At 43.5% G+C, this 19,196-nt stretch overlaps 2 protein-coding genes across 2 annotated transcripts in view; one reads left to right on the top strand and one right to left on the bottom strand.

Moving 5' to 3' along the window:
- LOC133361317 (zinc finger protein 91-like) overlaps positions 1–19,196 on the top strand; it is a gene marked incomplete at its 3' end in the record, with an annotated part of 1,159,662 nt that overhangs the window by 1,102,017 nt on the left and 38,449 nt on the right. The window contains exons 7-8 of the mRNA XM_061580255.1: positions 12,340–12,913; positions 13,210–13,224. Of these exons, the coding sequence (XP_061436239.1) occupies positions 12,340–12,913; positions 13,210–13,224 (589 nt within the window). The remainder of the gene's footprint in view (positions 1–12,339; positions 12,914–13,209; positions 13,225–19,196) is intronic.
- LOC133361296 (zinc finger protein 226-like) lies at positions 4,124–10,864 on the bottom strand (the record flags this gene model as incomplete). The annotated part of the gene is made up of 2 exons (XM_061580235.1): positions 4,124–4,543; positions 10,013–10,864. Coding segments are annotated over 2 exons (1,272 nt in total), but the record flags the coding sequence as incomplete, so codon positions are not given.

Consider the following 19,196-nt stretch of genomic DNA (forward strand, 5'->3'; position numbering starts at 1 on the left):
ATTTAAAGTGAATGCAGAGAAATTAGCATGTAACTTTGGAAAAGGAAGAGATCGGCCTTCTCGACGAGGGAGTGAAACCCAATGGATAATATTCGTTTACAGCGTTACAATGGATAGGTTGTAGTTCATATGTTATAATATTATGTTTCACTATGATAGAGCTTAACATGTGAGAGTATACAATATCAGAGTTGATCAAATGCGACGATCAAGGGCGTCAATCGGGTGAGTTTGATCAGAGGCTTTAATCAAAGGCGTCATCCCATCACGGAACACCACCTCCCTGCGTTTATTGCAGCAACAGAAGCAACTACAGCAGCAACAGCAGCGACAACAACAGCAGCAACATCACATTTCGAGGGCGACACAGCTACTTCCGATTTTGCTGCCCAGCTGTTTATAGTCGGGACCTGCTCTCACAGGACCCCACAAGTCTTTGGAAATGATTGCGATGATCATGCCTGAGCTGAGAATTAAGTCACTCAAGATTACTTTGTTTGACCATAACTTTAGGTAGGTTAGTGTCATCGGGGCTCTGTGAATACTACTCATGAATGAAATCACACTCTTGTATGACCGACATTGTACTAATTTTGGTTGATCGAGTAGAACAAGGCACGTGCCATGTCCAGACGAATTCTTATCAACAACAGTGTCCTTAAATATGATGCTAAAATAAATGTTAACATTGGATTAAACGTGCACCTCTTAACCCTCCCTCGCATTTACGACTAACGATTTGCACTTGCACATAATATACATTCAAGCACAGTAAAATGCTAATACGACAATATTGTTATTCTAAAATTTAAATGCGATTCTTGCCCTGTACCCCCACAGTTCACATATCCGACCCCCGGTTCGATTGAACAGATAATTTACATAAATATGTGTAGAGTGCGATTTTAATACTTCTAATGAGATTTAAATACCGTACCTGCGTTTATGGTGGTATAAATTATAAAACCAGTTGGTAGGTTTTTTGTCGTTTAATGTTTAGTGTTATTGTTTATAGTGTTATCAGTTTACATGTTTTTTTAGTACAGGTGATTCCCGGTGTACTTCGGTTTTCTGGACCTGAACGTTGCGAAACGATTCATAACGAGGACCTTTCCCCACCAGAGCGCAAGCCGCTAATGAAAAGAACTCGGGGCGGCGGGAACACGTGCTTCCATGAGCAGTGGGGACAGGGCATGGTTGTATTGCCCACAGGTGCCACCGGGAAAATCCCCAAGTTGCTCCGCCCATGGCGGGGTCAGGTAGAGGTCATAGAGGTGGGTGATGTAAAGACAGTGCGTCAACTAAGGGACAAGAGGTGAGGAACGAGGTTAGGGGCTGTGTTGGCTGGTTGCTGTCTCGTCGTCGTCGTTGCTATATCGTGACGCCTGGGGTCTGAAACCGCGTTAAAGGCTAAATAAAAGAACCCTCTGCAGTCTGAGTCCGGAGTCATTACAATTGTAACGATTCATTATTTCACGGGCTAATATTGGTTTGTGCGATTATTTTACATACTCATACTGAATATTGCTATTTGATGCCATTGAGATGGAACATTCATCCAGCAGTGGACAGCTTGATCCTAATACTACCAAAGTGTTATTCGAATAATTGTAATCCCATCTTGATCCTGAACCTTCCATTTCACATATTCCACCCTTGGTTGGCACGTCCATATTACATACATACATTTTACATGCATACATGTTACATACATACATTTTACATGCATACATATTACATACAGACATGTTACATACTCACGAGCATAGTGTGATTCCTATAGGATCACGGTGTGAAGCTAAGAATTCGAATGAGATTCGAATATCACACTTCAATGTACGGTGTTCTATTCTGTAACACTAGCTTATGATGTTATTTTATAGCGTTATAATGTATCGCTCATAGCTTATATTGTTAGAGTTCACATCATTATAGTTTACTATAACACTAGTTTGTAGTGTTATTTTAAAGCGTCGCAATGTATAGCTCATAGTTTAAAGGTTACATTGTTAGAGTTTATAATGTTAGAGTATGCAATGTGAGTTTACAATTTGAGAGTTTGTGGACGTGCCCTGTTCTCGTGGGACCCGACACGGATTTGGAAATAATTGCTATGATCATGTCTGAGCTGAGATGAGCGACTAATGTTTACTTTGTTTAATCATAACTGTATGTAGGTTAGTGCCATCGGTGCTTAGTGAATACTACTCATGAATGAACTCATACTTCTTTCGGATATAAATTGAAATCATGTTGGTAGAACAAGTCGGCTGCCTTTTCTAGACTAATTGTTATCTTCAAGTGCGTCAGTAAATATACTGCTAAAATACACAGCATAGGGAAGGCTGCCTTGTTGGGGAGATGTAGTTTGGCTAAGGCGCTGTGGCCGGGTGATGACACGGATTCTGAAACAATGGAGTTAAACACTCGCTGCTTGGCCCCGTCGACAGCAGCGAAGACTGTCATATACCGCCCCATTTACGAGTTGGCTGTACAATGTGTATAGTTGAAGGTGCTTGGTGTTGTCTTCTTCTAACAGCTACTAACGTGCGTGTGTTGTCTGTTTTTAGGATTTGTCCATTGATGTTGTTCTTTTTATTGCGGCGTTTTTTTGTTGAGTTCTGTCACTTGAGTGTTGCAGTTTGTTTAAGAATTCGTCACGTGAGCGTGGTGTTTTGCTTGTGGGAATGTCGCTTTGTCACAATTTGTGATTGTTATAATAATTGTAACGATTCATAATCTCATGAGTTTATAATGGGTTTGTGCTTGTATTTATATAAATAATTCCGTCTTTTGTTATTCGATGACATCTAGCAGTGAAAATCGTGATTGTAATATGACCATGTTGTAATTGTAATAATTTTTATCCGATCCTTGCACGTACACTATACAAACATATTAGCAGAGTGCGATTCTTATACGACCACACTGTGATTCTGATGCTTCTAATGATATTATAATACCTTACCTCCGTTTATATGGTTATAAATTAAAACACTAGTTTATAATCATTTAATGTTTAGTGTTATCGTTTATAGTATTACAGTTTACATGTTATAGAGTACAGTTTATCCCCGACATACTTTGGATTAGGGACTGTTACGTTGATGAACGATTAACTACGGGGACCTTTCCCCTCAAGGAACACGTGTTAATCAGTTAGACAGCCAAGATGCTGCCGGTTAAGGGCACACTTGTGTGACGGAGATCCTCCACCTGAAACTCGCTTAACATGTTTTTTCTAGGAACATTATAAAATAAAGAACGGACAAACATTTGTTAAAAATACGTTTTTATTCATCTGCAATCATTTTTACGTCAAAACTCGAAGGGAATATTTATTACATTTCCAGTACAATGCAAACCATATCCGTTCCAGGAATACCAAAGCGTTAAAGTATCATTCCCCATTATTTCCTTATTAGTTCACCACATTTGTTCACTGTGCGTCTATGTTGAAGTCAAGGCCATATATCCAACGAACGCGTCATCAATGTACATCCTGAAAACAGCTATCTTAAGTCGATTAATACAGCTATATACTTGAAAAAAAAATCGTTTAAAATGTTGAGTAAAGATCTAACTACAGACGCATTCCAACTTTAGCTCAACAGGAACACTTAACGACTACAATTGAACCCTCTCACAACCAGTGCTCATCACACCACTTCGGCAAGTAATCCGATAACATTACAAACCACCACTGTGCACGTCATTAAACTCTCAAAAACTGTAAAACTAAAATGGTCAAAATTATACACAAAAGTACTCGATACGGATTTAAAAGGTATAACCACATGACGTAATTTTTTTTCAGTCACTCCGAGCTCTCTGGTTGACTCTCGAGCCACTCCATTACATCCAGCCATCTCTCGGGATCCAACTGCATGGGATCGAAGGTGGAAACTTCTTTAGAACTCATTGCAGCACCTTGAATTTCAGCTTTTGATTTCAGTTTCCTATCATTGTGGACCTTCTGATGCCTGTTCCTGGTTGATGAGTCTGCAAATGTCTTCCCACACACAGGGCACAGGAATGGCTTCTCGCCCGTGTGTGTTCTCTGATGACTATGAAGATTTGTTGACTTGGAAAATGTCTTCCCACACACAGGGCACAGGAATGGCTTCTCGCCCGTGTGTGTTCTCTGATGACTATGAAGAGTTGATGAGTCTGCAAATGTCTTCCCACACACAGGGCACAGGAATGGCTTCTCGCCCGTGTGTGTTCTCTGATGACTATGAAGATTTGATGACTTTGAAAATGTCTTCCCACACACAGGGCACACGAATGGCTTCTCGCCCGTGTGTGTTCTCTGATGACTATGAAGATTTGATGACTTTGAAAATGTCTTCCCACACACAGGGCACACGAATGGCTTCTCGCCCGTGTGCGTTCTCTGATGAGTTTGAAGAGTTGACGATTGTGCAAATGCCTTCCCACACACAGAACACAGGAACGGCTTCTCGCCCGTGTGTGTTCTCTGGTGGCTCTGAAGATGTGATGGCCGTGAAAAGGACTTACCACACACAGAGCAATTGAATGGCTTCTTGTCTCCGTGTGCGTGGGGCTGTGGAGAGCGTCTCTGCTCCATGTGAGCGTAGTAACAGCAGTGGTGTTATCGAGTCAAAAGTACGCTATCGGCCGCAAGGATGTTTAGCGTTGAGTTTTGTTAACTACTAAAACAAGAACGACACTCGCGTCTAACCGAGACGCAAAAAAATACCGCTAATTTAACGACGAAAACGTTTAAGAGTTCATCCGCGAAAATAGACACTTAATTGGAGATTCACAGTATATCGATGTCTATAACCCGTCTGAAGATGTCGCCACGAACTCTCACGACGCAAAGTCGCCTAACTGTCGACACAGCAATTGTGCTCGGCAGGCTGCGTTGTCTCGCGGTTGAAGGGCAATCAGCAGAGCGACGAGTCGAGCGTCCAACCTCATCAAGTTCCCTCTCGAAATGGCATTGAGCTCTGCTCCTGAGCCGCCTTATAACTCCCCCCGAGGATCCAATCCTTTGTCTTTCAGGATATTTGCATTCGATTGTTAATTTTGGAATGCACAATCCGCATGTCTATTAACATACCGAAGGGTAATGTGCCCATTGTGCTTCATGCATGAATATGTAAGTGCATCTCAGTGTGTAATTATGCGCTTATTTTGAATAAATGGAAAAACTTTGTCCTCTATTTAAAGTGAATGCAGAGAAATTAGCATGTAACTTTAGAAAAGGAAGAGAGCGGCCTTCTCGACGAGGGAGTGAAACCCAATAGGTAATATTCTTTTACAGCGTTACAATGGATAGGTTGTAGTTCATAGGTTATATTATGTTTCACTATGAAAGAGCTTAACATGTGAGAGTATACAATATCAGAGTTGATCAAATGCGACGATCAATGGCGTCAATCGGGTGAGTTTGATCAGAGACTTTAATCAAAGGCGTCATCCCATCACGGAACACCACCTTCTTGCGTTTATCACAGCAACAAAAGCAACTACAGCAGCAACAACAATAGCGACAACAACAGCAGCAACATCACATTTCGAGGGCGACGCAGCTACTTCCGATTCAGCTGCTCAGCTGTTTGTAGTCGGGACCTGCTCTCGCAAGACCCCACACGTCTTTGGAAATGATTGCGATGATCATGTCTGAGCTGAGAATTAAGTCACTCAAGATTACTTTGTTTAACCATAACTTTAGGTAGGTTAGTGACATCGGGGCTCTGTGAATACTACTCATGAATGAAATCACACTCCTGTATGACCGACGTTGTACTAATTTTGGTTGAACGAGTAGAACAAGGCACGTGCCATGTCCAGACGAATTCTTATCAACAACAGTGTTCTTAAATATGATGCTAAAATAAATGTTATAACTGGATTAAACGTGCACCTCTTAACCCCTCCCTCGCATTTACTACTAACGATTTGCTTTGCACATAACATACATTAAAGCCCATTAAAATGCTAATACAACCATATTGTTATTATAAAATTTGAATGCGATTCTTGTCCTGTACGCTCCCCCCACAGTTCACATATCCGATCCCCGGTTTGATTGAACAGATAATTTACATACATATCTGTAGAGTGCGGTTCGGGGCTGTGTTGGCTGGTTGCTGTCTCGTCGTCGTCGTTGCTATATCGTGACGCCTGGAGTCTGAAACCGCATTAAAGGCTAAATAAAAGAACCCTCTGCAGTCTGAGTCCGGAGTCATTACAATTGTAACGATTCATTATTTCACGGGCTAATATTGGGTTTGTGCGATTATTTTACATATTCATACTGAAAATTGCTATTTGATGCCATTGAGATGGAACATTCATCCAGCAGTGGACAGCTTGATCCTTATACTACCAAAGTGTTATTCAAATAAGTTTAATCCCATCCTGATCCTGCACGTTCCGTTTCACATATCCCACCCTTGGTTCGCACGTCCATATTACATACATACATGTTACATACATACATGTTACATGCATGCATGTACCATGTTACATACATACATGTTACATGCATACATGTTACATGCACATATACTTACTACAAACAGATATGTTACATACATACATGTTACATACTTACGACCGTAGTGTGATTCGAAGAGGACCACGGAGTGATTCGAATAATTCGAATGCGATTCGAAAATCACACTTCAAGGTAGGTTGTTCTAATCTATAACACTAGTTAATTATGTTATTGTATAGTGTTATAATGTATAGCTCATAGGTTATATTGTTAGAGTTCACAAAATTAGAGTTTACTAACAATACTAGTTTACAGTAATTTTTAGATTACCGCCGCGCCCTGCTGTTGCGTTCGGGCGGTTGTCCCGTTCGTCACTGTCGCTGTTGTCTTTCTCGGCGGCGGCCACGCGTTTTGGAAGGGTGCCACCGCGCCCCCCCCCCGCATTGCCTCCTCTCGCCTTCCGCTTTCTCGACTCAACGACGGTGAAACCATCTTCCCCGCCGTCAGTCATTGGCTGCGCGTGACCATCAGCAGCGTCGGTGGAGGTCTGCTGCTGCTGCTGCAGCTGCTGTTGCCGCGGTGGCAGCGCCTGCTGCTGCTGCTGCTTCTGCTGCTCCCGCACTTCTGCTGCTGCTGTCTGCGCAGGCGGAGCTGCTTTTCCCCTTTCATCCAACAGTGGACAGTTTGATTCTAATGCGACTACAGTGGGATTTTAATAATTGTAATGAGATTCAAATATTGCATGTCCTACCCCCGGTTCGCATTCACTTAACATGCATATGGCCAAAGCGTGATTCTAACATTATCACAGTGCAATTATAATTATTATTATGCGATAATAATCACGAACCTCCATTTTTGTTGTTCAAAACTAATAATACTGTGATGCCGCCGCCACGAAGCCGTTCGGCAGGCGCCCAAATCCCCGACCTCGCCACCACCAAGCAACGGAGCCAACCCCGCGTCTCCCTCACCTCACCTCACACGAACACACCCGCACGCTATTCCCCCCCCCCCCCCCCCCCATAGAGCTCCGAGGGGAGGTCACCTGGCCGACCGGTTTTCATCCGAGAAACCCTTATCGGGGTTAACTCTCACGGTTTCCGGCGATCAGGGAATTGGACGACCTCCCCCGTGCTACGTTGCGCCGCTGCGCTGCGACCAGCCTTAATATGGTGTGGTCGCGGCATGGGGCATTCGGCCACCGCGGTTGAGGCGCATTTCCCCCCACACACACCTCCACGGGTCGACGGGGCAAGCAAGGGAGGGACGGGACAGCATGAATAGCGGGACCGCAGGAGCTGTTGCGCATAGTCATGGCGGGTTGGGATAATTACGCTTGAGCGCGCAGGCCCCATTGTTAAGAAGGGTAAGGGAGTAATTAGGATGTACGCCGCCAACGCCGCTCACTGATTAGCAGATCAAAAGCGCCCGGAACCGCCGTGCGCGGGCTCGAGGTGCACGAGCCCATTGTTCAGCGCAGCATCCCCTTTGAGGTAGGGAGGATAAATAGAGGGGCGCAGAGGGGAAATCGCTCTCTTCTCTCCAGGCCAGCGGACCAGCCGCGGCTCCAGCCAGCGACCCGGGCGTCCGCGCGACTCATCGAGGTGCGCTGTTAGCACAGGGAGCAGCGAACCACCGCGGGCACCAAACAGTGAGTGGGGAGGTGAAGTAGGGTAGCGTAAGCCAATAAATAGGGAATAGGTACAGGTTTGGGTGGAATAGGCCAGCCTCGTCGACTCACTGATTCAACATCAATTCGCAGGTAGCATATAATAAATCATTAATAGCGAAGCGTGGTCTCGCGTGATCTTGTCGTGCAGAGTGTCGCGTGAGGAGCTGCGTGTGTGTGCGTGCGTCCACCCCGGGTGCGATACAGGTGCGCGATCCTAACGCGAGTAGTCAGGGGTGAGTGTAGTGCTGCGGCTCGCCTCGGGGGAGCGCTGCGCAGAGCGGCGCGAGAGTGGGTGTCGCGTGTGTTCACTCCGTGTGTGATACAGGTGCGCGATCATAACCCGAGTATCCAGTGGTGAGTGAGTGCCGCGGGGAGCTGTTACGTGAGTGCGCATACATTCGTTACGTGTCGGATACGAATGCGCATTGGTACGTGGTTATTCGACGTGGAGGCGAGTGCCGCACAGGGCTATAGACGGGCACACACTCGCAGCGTGCGAGAGCTGTACGTAGCGGTGTAAAGAGGGGGAGTATGGCGTTTGATTGATGATGCTGTGCGCACGTATGCTCGCAGCGTGGGAGCGCGGCGCGAGGCTGTAACAGTAGGGGCGTCACGTTCAAATACCAGCGAAACCGTAGCGGGTAATAGGGAGGTGGGGTAACGTAAACGGAATAGGGGATGCAGGCGGGAGGGACCCCGGGGGCCAACGGCCCCCACACTTCTAATGATATTATAATACCTTACCTCCGTTTAAATGGTTATAAATTAAAACACTAGTTTATAATCGTTTAATGTTCAGTGTTATAGTTTATAGTATTACAGTTTACATGTTATAGAGTACAGTTTATCCCGGACATACTTCGGGATTAGGGACTGGTACGTTGATGAACGATTAACTACGGGGACCTTTCCCCTCAAGGAACACGTGTTAATCGGGTAGACAGCCAAGATGCTGCGGGTTAAGGGCACACTTGTGTGACGGAGGTCCTCCACCTGAAATTATCTTAACATAGGAACATTATAAATTAAAGACCGGACAAACATTTGTTAAAAATACGTTTTTATTCATCTGCAATCATTTTTACGTCAAAATGTTCACACATTTCCAGTACCATGCAAACCATTTCCGTTACAGGAATACCAAAACGTTAAAGTATCATTGATTTCCTTATTAATTTACCACATTTCACTGCGAGTCCATGTTGAAGTCAAGGCCATATATCCAACGATCGCGTTATCAATGTACATCCTGATATCGACTATCTAAAGTCAATTAATACCAATCAAAAAAAGCTATATACTTGACAAAAATCGTTTAAAATGTTGAGTAAAGATGTACCTACAGACGCATTCCAACTTTAGCTCAACAGGGACACTTAACGACTACAATTGAACCCTCTCACAACCAGTGCTCATCACACCATTTCGGCAAGTAACCCGATAACATTACAAACCACCACTGGGCACGTCATTAAACTCTCAAAAAAACTATAAAACTAAAATGTTCAAAATAACACACAAAAGTACTCGATACGGCTTAAAAGGTATAACCACATGACGTAATATTTGTTCAGTCACCCCGAGCTCTCTGGTTGACTCTCGAGCCACTCCATTACATCCAGCCATCTATCGGGATCCAACTGCATGGGATCGAAGGTGGAAACTTCTTTAGAACTCATTGCAGCACCTTGAATTTCAGCTTTTGATTTCAGTTTCCTATCATTGTGGACCTTCTGATGCCTGTTCCTGGTTGATGAGTCTGCAAATGTCTTCCCACACACAGGGCACAGGAATGGCTTCTCGCCCGTGTGTGTTCTCTGATGACTATGAAGATTTGATGACTTGGAAAATGTCTTCCCACACACAGGGCACAGGAATGGCTTCTCGCCCGTGTGTGTTCTTTGATGAGTTTGAAGAGTTGATGACTGTGCAAATGCCTTCCCACACACAGGGCACAGGAATGGCTTCTCGCCTGTGTGTGTTTTCTGATGGTCTTGAAGAGTTGACGATTGTGCAAATGTCGTCCCACACACATGGCACCGGAATGGCTTCTCACCAGTGTGTGTTCTCCAATGACTCTGAAGATGTGATGAGTGTGCAAATGTCTTCCCGCACACAGAGCACAGGAACGGCTTCTCGCCCGTGTGTGTTCTCTGGTGACTCTGAAGATGTGATGAGTGTGCAAATGTCTTCCCGCACACAGAGCACAGGAACGGCTTCTCGCCCGTGTGTGTTCTCTGGTGTCTCTTAAGATGTGATGGCCGTGAAAAGGACTTCTCACACACAGGGCACAGGAATGGCTTCTCGCCCGTGTGTGTTCTTTGATGAGTTTGAAGAGTTGATGACTGTGCAAATGCCTTCCCACACACAGGGCACAGGAATGGCTTCTCGCCTGTGTGTGTTTTCTGATGGTCTTGAAGAGTTGACGATTGTGCAAATGTCGTCCCACACACATGGCACCGGAATGGCTTCTCACCAGTGTGTGTTCTCCGATGACTCTGAAGATGTGATGAGTGTGCAAATGTCTTCCCGCACACAGAGCACAGGAACGGCTTCTCGCCCGTGTGTGTTCTCTGGTGACTCTGAAGATGTGATGAGTGTGCAAATGTCTTCCCGCACACAGAGCACAGGAACGGCTTCTCGCCCGTGTGTGTTCTCTGGTGTCTCTTAAGATGTGATGGCCGTGAAAAGGACTTCTCACACACAGAGCAATTGAATGGCTTCTTGCCTCCGTGTGCGTGGGGCTGTGGAGAGCGTCTCTGCTCCATGTGAGCGTAGTAACAGCAGCGGTGTTATTGAGCCAAAAGTACGCTATCGGCCGAAAGGAGTTTTGGATTTTGTTAACTGCTAAAACAAGAACGACACTCACGTCTAACCGAGACGCAAAAAAATACCGCTAATTTGACGACGAACACGTTTAACAGTTTATCCGCGAAAATAGACACTTACTTGGAGATTCACGGTAGATCGACGTCTGGAACCCGTCTGAAGATGTCGCCACGAACTCTCCCGACGCAAAGTCGCCTAAGTGTCGACACAGCAATTGTGCTCGCCAGGCTGCGTTGTCTCGCGATTGAAGGGCGATCAGCAGAGCGACGAGTCGAGCATCCAACCTCATCAAGTTCCCTCTCGAAATGGCATTGAGCTCTGCTTCTGAGCCGCCTTATAACTCCCCCCCTAGGATCCAATCCTTTGTCTTTCAGGATATTTGCATTCGATTGTTAATTTTTGGAGGCACAATCCGCATGTCTTTTAACATACCGAAGGGTAATGTGCCAATTGTGCTTCATGCATGAATATGTAAGTGCATCTCAGTGTGTAATTGTGCGCTTATTTTGAATGAATGGAAAAACTTTGTCCTCGATTTAAAGTGAATGCAGAGAAATTAGCATGTAACTTTAGAAAAGGAAGAGAGCGGCCTTCTCGACGATGGAGTGAAATCCAATAGGTAATATTCTTTTACAGCGTTACAATGGATAGGTTGTAGTTCATAGGTTATAATATTTCGTTTCACTATGTTAGAGCTTAGCATGTGAGAGTATACAATATCAGAGTTGATCAAACGCAACGACCAAGGGCGTCAATCGGGTGAGTTTGATCAGAGGCTTTAATCAAAGGCGTCATCCCATCACGGAACAACACCTCCCTGCGTTTATTACAGCAACAGAAGCAACTACAGCAGCAACAAGAGTAGCGACAACAACAGCAGCAACATCACATTTCGAGGGCGACGCAGCTACTTCCGATTCCGAGTGGGGACCTGCTCTCGCAGGACCCCACACGTCTTTGGAAATGATTGCGATGATCATGTCTGAGCTGAGATTAAAGTCACTCAAGATTACTTTGTTTAACCATAACTTTAGGTAGGTTGGTGTCATCGGGGCTGTGTGAATACTACTCATGAATGAAATCACGCTTCTGCATGACCGAAATTGTACTAATTTTGGTTGATCGAGTAGAACAAGGCACGTGCCATGTCCAGACGAATTCTTATCAACAACAGTGTCCTTAAATATGATGCTAAAATAAATGTTAACACTGGATTAAACGTGCACCTCTTAACCCCTCCCTCGCATTTACGACTAACAATTTGCATTTGCACATAACATACATTCAAGTACAGTAATTTGCTAAAACGACCAAATTGTCATTCTAAAATTTGAATGCCATTCTTACCCTCGACCCCCCACAGTTCACCAGAGAACGCACACGGGTGAGAAGCCATTCCTGTGCTCTGTGTGTGGGGAGGCATTTGCACGGGCATCAACTCTTCAAACTCATCAGAGAACACACACGGGTGAGAAGCCATTCCTGTGCCCTGTGTGTGGGAAGGCATTTGCACACTCGTCAACTCTTCAAGACCATCAGAGAACACACACGGGAGAGAAGCCATTCCTGTGCCCTGTGTGTGGGAAGGCATTTGCACAGTCATCACATCTTCAGAGTCATCAGAGAACACACACGGGAGAGAAGCCATTCCTGTGCCCTGTGTGTGGGAAGACATTTGCAAAGTCATCACATCTTCAGAGTCACCAAAAAACACACACGGGCGAGAAGCCATTCCTGTGCCCTGTGTGTGGGAAGACATTTTCATGGTCATCACATCTTCAGCGTCACCAGAGAACACACACGGGCGAGAACCCATTCCTGTGCTCTGTGTGTGGGAAGACATTTGCACAGTCATCACATCTTCAGAGTCACCAGAAAACACACACGGGCGATAAGCCATTCCTGTGCTCTGTGTGTGGGAAGGCATTTTCACAGTCGTCAAATCTTAACACGCATCAGAAGGTCCACAATGATAGGAAACTGAAATCAAAAGCTGAAATTCAGGGTGCTGCAATGATTCCTGAAGATAATTCCACCTTCGATCCCATGCAGTTGGATCCCGAGAGATGGCTGGATGTAATGGAGTGGCTCGAGGATCAACCCGAGAGCTAGCGGTGACTGAAATATAATGTTGCATGCGGTTATACCTATTAAGCTGTCTTGAGTACTTTTGTGTGTAATTCTGACTCTTTAGTTTTACAGTTCGTTTGAGAGTTTCTTGACGTGCAGGTAGTGATTACTTGGTGAAGTGGTGTGATGAGCAGTGGTTGTGAGATGGTTCAATTCCGGACAATATTGTAGTGTTTAAGTCTTCCTGTTGAGCTAAAGTTGGAATGCATCTGTAGTTAGATCTTTACTCAACATTTTAAACGTTTTTTTCAAGTATTAAGCTTTTTTTGGTTGATAATAGTCGACTTTAGGATGTACATTGATGACGCGTTCGTTGGATATATGGCCTTGACTTGAACACAGACGAACAGTGAACAAACGTTGCGAACTAATAAGGAAATCATGGGGAATGATACTTTAACGCTTTGGTATTCCTGGAACGGATATGGTTTGCATTGTACTGTAACTGTTTGAACATAGGACGTAATAAACATTGCCTTCGAGTTTTGACGTAAAATTGTTGCAGATGAATAAAAACGTATTTTAACAAATGTTTGTCAGTTCTTTATTGTATAATGTTCCTAGCAAAAACATGTTCAGAGAATTTCAGATGGAGGATCTCCATCACACAAGTGTGCCCTTAACCCGCAGCATCTTAGCTGTCTACACGATTAACACGTGTTCATTGAGGGGAAAGGTCCCCGTAGTTAATCGTTCATCAACGTACCAGTCTCTAATTCCGAAGTATGTCGGGGAAAAACTGTACTCTATGACATGTAAACTGTAATACTATCAACGATAACACTGAACATTAAACGATTATAAACTAGTGTTTTAATTTATAACCATTTAAACGGAGGTAAGGTATTATAATATCATTAGAAGCATTAGAATCACAGTGTGGTCGTATAAGAATCACGCACAAACCCATTATAAACTCATGAGATTATGAATCTTTACAATTATTATAACAATCACAAATTGTGACAAAGCGAAATTCCCACAAGTAAAACACCACGCTCACGTGACGAATTCTTAAACAAACTGCTACACTCAAGTGACAGAACTTAACAAAAAAACGCCGCAATAAAAAAAAAACATCAATGGACAAATCCTAAAAACAGACAACACACGCACGTTAGTAGCTGTTAGAAGAAGACAACACCTAGCACCTTCAACTATACACATCATACAGCCAACTCGTAAATGGGGCGGTATATGACAGCCTTCGCTGCTGTCGACGGGGCCAAGCAGCGAGTGTTTAACTCCATTGTTTCTGAATCCGTGTCATCACCCGGCCACAGCGCCTTAGCCAAACTACATCTCCCCAACAAGGCTGCCTCCCCTATGCTGTGTATTTTAGCAGTATATTTACTGACGCACTTGAAGATAACAATTAGTCTAGAAAAGACAGGCGACTTGTTCTACCAACATGATTTAAATTTCTATCCGAAAGAAGTATGAGTTCATTCATGAGTAGTATTCACTAAGCACCGATGGCACTAACCTACACACAGTTATGATTAAGCAAAGTAAACATTAGTCGCTCATCCCAGCTCAGACATGATCATAGCAATTATTTCCAAATCCGTGTCGGGTCCCACGAGAACAGGGCACGTCCACAAACTCTCAAATTGTAAACTCACAGAGCATACTCTAACATTATAAACTCTAACAATATAACCTTTAAACTATGAGCTATACATTGCGACGTTCTAAAATAACACTACAAACTAGTGTTATAGTAAACTATAATGTTGTGAACTCTAACAATATAAGCTATGTGCGATACATTATAACTCTATAAAATTACATCATAAACTAGTGTTACAGATTAGAACACCGTACATTGAAGTGTGATATTAGAATCTCATTCGAATTCTTAACTTCACACCGTGGTCCTCTAAGAATCACACTATGCTCGTGAGTATGTAACGTGTCTGTATGCAATATGCATGAATATATATATGTAATATGTATTATGTAACATGTATGTATGTAATATGGACGTGCGAACCAAAGGTGGGATATGTGAAACGGAAGGTGCAGGATCACGCTTTGGTGGTCCGTGATGGGATAACAAACTTTGATCAAATACTTTTATCAAACGAGTCATTACAATTGTAACGATTCATTATTGCACGGGCTTATATTGGGTTTGTGCGATAATTTTATATATACATACTGAATATTGCTATTTGATGCCATTTAGATGGAACATTCATCCAGCAGTGAAAAGCTTGATACCAATACCACCAAAGTGTTATTCAAATAATTTTAATCCCATCCTGATCCTGCACGTTCCGTTTCACATATCCAACCCTTGGTTCGCACGTCCATATTACATACATCTTCTTGGTTCTTTCGGTAAAGTCACGTAGAAGGGAGGTAATCAAATAATAAAAATAAAACATAATAAAATAATTTTAACGACGTTTCGGCCACAATGCAAGCAGCCGTACTCAGGTGAAAACCAGGTCTGTCGGAGAGACAGCGTCTGAATGAAACACCACCAGGCTTGGAGCGTATATTAAAGCTGGGTTGGAAGGGGGGAAGAGCGCCTTAACAAAATAATTGTGTTGTCTGTTTTTACGATTTGTCTATTGATGTTGTTTTTATTGCGGCGTTTTTTTGTTGAGTTCTGTCACTTGAGTGTTGCAGTTTGTTTAAGAATTCGTCACGTGAGCGTGGTGTTTTGCTTGTGGGAATTTCTCTTTGTCACAATTTGTGATTGTTATAACAATGATTGTAACGATTCATAATCTCATGAGTTTATAATGGGTTTGTGCGTGTTTTTATATAAATATATTCCGTCTTTTGTTATTCGATGACATTTAGCAGTGAAAATAGTGATTGTAATATGACCATGTTGTAATTGTTTACAGTTTATCCCCGACATACTTCTGGATTAGGGACTGTTACGTTGATGAACGATTAACTACGAGGCTTTCCCCTCAAGGAACACGTGTTAATCGGGTAGACAGCCAAGATGCTGCCGGTTAAGAGCACACTTGTGTGACGGAGATCCTCCACCTGAAATTATCTTAACATGTTTTTGCTAGGAACATTATAAAATAAAGACCGGACAAACATTTGTTAAAAATACGTTTTTATTCATCTGCAATCATTTTTACGTCAAAACTCGAAGGGAATATTTATTATGTCCTATGTTCACACATTTCCAGTACAATGCAAACCATTTCCGTTCCAGGAATACCAAAGCGTTAAAGTATCATTCCCCATGATTTCCTTATTAGTTCACCACATTTGTTCACTGTGCGTCTATGTTGAAGTCAAGGCCATATATCCAACGATCGCGTCATCAATGTACATCCTGGAATCGGCTATCTAAAGTTGATTAATACCAATCAAAAAAGCTATATACTTGAAAAAAACTGTTTAAAATGTTGAGTAAAGATGTACCTACAGACGCATTCCAACTTTAGCTCAACAGGAACACTTAACGACTACAATTGAACCCTCTCACAACCAGTGCTCATCACACCACTTCGGCAAGTAATCCAATAACATTACAAACCACCACTGTGCACGTCATTAAACTCTCACAAAAACTGTAAAACTAAAATGGTCAAAATTACACACAAAAGTACTCGATACGGCTTAATAGGTATAACCACCTGACGTAATATTTTTTCAGTCACCCCGAGCTCTCTGGTTGATCCTCGAGCCACTCCATTACATCCAGCCATCTCTCGGGATCCAACTGCATGGGATCGAAGGCGGAATTATCTTCAGGAATCATTGCAGCACCTTGAATTCCACCTTTTGATTTCAGCTTCCTATCATTGTGGACCTTCTGATGCCTGTTCATGGATGATGACTGTGAAAATGCCTTCCCACACACAGGGCACAGGAATGGCTTCTCGCCCGTGTGTGCTCTCTGATGAATCTGAAGATGTGATGACTGTGCAAATGCCTTCCCACACACAGAGCACAGGAATGGCTTCTCGCCCGTGTGTGCTCTCTGATGAATCTGAAGATGTGATGACCGTGCAAATGTCTTCCCACACACAGGGCACAGGAACGGCTTCTCGCCCGTGTGTGTTCTCTGGTGTCTCTGAAGATGTGATGGCCATGAAAATGACTTCTCACACACAGAGCAATTGAATTGCTTCTTGCCTCCGTGTGCGTGGGGCTGTGGAGAGCGTCTCTGCTCCATGTGAGCGTAGTAACAGCAGCGGTGTTATTGAGTCAAAAGTACGCTATCGGCCGAAAGGAGTTTTGGATTTTGTTAACTGCTAAAACAAGAACGACACTCGCGTCTAAGCGAGACGCAAAAAATCCCGTAAATTTGACGACGAACACGTTTAAGATTTTATCCGCGAAAATAGACACTTACTTGGAGATTCACGGTGTATCGATGTCTGGAACCCGTCTGAAGATGTCGCCACGAACTTTCCCGACGCAAAGTCGCCTAACTGTCGACACAGCAATTGTGCTCGCCAGGCTGCGTTGTCTCGCGGTTGAAGGACGATCAGCAGAGCGACGAGTCGAGCGTCCAACCTCATCAAGTTCCCTCTCGAAATGGCATTGAGCTCTGCTTCTGAGCCGCCTTATAACTCCCCCCCTAGGATCCAATCCTTTGTCATTCATGATATTTGCATTCGATTGTTAATTTATGAAGTCACAATCCGCATGTCTATTAACATACCGAAGGGTAATGTGCCCATTGTGCTTCATGCATGAATATGTAAGTTAATCTCAGTGTATAATTGTGCGCTTATTTTGAATAAATGGGATTAGCGCTGGAAAAACAAGTTCCCCATGCCATCCATTGTCCTCGATTATAATCCCATAACTCCATTTACGTGATTATACACTATAACAATTGATAGTATTTTACAGAGTTATAATTGATAGGTTGTAGTTCATCGTTTATAATATTATATACTCTTTGGTTCTTTCAGTAAAAGACACATAGGCATTAAATAAATCACGACGTTTCAGGCGCAACACAAGCGTCCGTCAGGTGTAAAAGCATGGTCTGCTGCTGAGGCAGACTGTTTTAAAAGGTTTGAAATGGGTGTAGACCTCGGGTCATAAAGAAGTGGCCGGGGCTAGTGATGTTCACGTGAGAAATTAGCATGTAACTTTAGAAAGGAGGAGAGCGGCCTTCTCGACGAGGGAGTGCAACCCAACGGGTACAATCCAAAGGGCATGTGAGTATGAGAGTGCAATCTAAAGGACATGCTGCTTCTGCTGCCCGGCTATTTGTGGCCGGGCCCTGCCCTCGCGGGACACCACACGTCTTTGGAAATGAATACTATGATCATGTCTGAGCTGAGGTTTGAGCGAATAAAGTTTACTTTGTGTAAACATAACTGCGTGTTGGTTTGTATAATCGGGGATCAGCGAAGACTACTCATGAATGAAAACGCACTCCCTTATGACGGACATTGTACTAATTTTTGTTGATCGAGTATAACAAGGCACGTGCCACGTCCAGACGAATTATTATCAACAATCTTACTTGCGCAGCAGCATCACGTTGCCGTCCACTCATTGATATGCTAATTTTATCTGCCCCCTCCCTCTCTCCGTCCCCGCCCCCCCTCTCTATATTTAAGGGACCGTCACAGAAACGACCCCTCTCTTTGTGCCGATATGTGTCCTCTCTCTGTGTGTCCTTGTGATGTCTGTCTGCTTGTATGTCTGTCTTTAGTTTTCGAGTTAGATTTTTGTTGCAATTACTTTTATGCCTGATGATGATTGCTTGTATTGCAATTGAAACGTCGTAATATGCTATTATTTTAATTTATTATTTTATCTTTAGACGTGACTTAACCGAAAGAACCAAAGCATAGTTCCAGTGGTGTTCCGTGATGGGATAACAAACTTTGATCAAATACTTTTATCAAACGAGTCATTACAATTGTAACGATTCATAATTGCACGGGCTTATTTTGGGTCTGTGCAAATTTTTTATATATACATACTGAATATTGCTATGTGATGCCATTGAGATGGAACATTCATCCCGCAGTGGACAGCTTGATCCTAATACCACCAAAGTGTTATTCAAATAATTGTAATCCCATCCTGATCCTGCACCTTCCGTTTCACATAACCCACCCTTGGTTCGCACGTCCA

The sequence above is a fragment of the Lethenteron reissneri genome, chromosome 72, assembly GCF_015708825.2.
Source record: "Lethenteron reissneri isolate LAM-NWPU_2019-01 chromosome 72, ASM1570882v1, whole genome shotgun sequence".
Classification (NCBI taxonomy): domain Eukaryota; kingdom Metazoa; phylum Chordata; class Hyperoartia; order Petromyzontiformes; family Petromyzontidae; genus Lethenteron; species Lethenteron reissneri.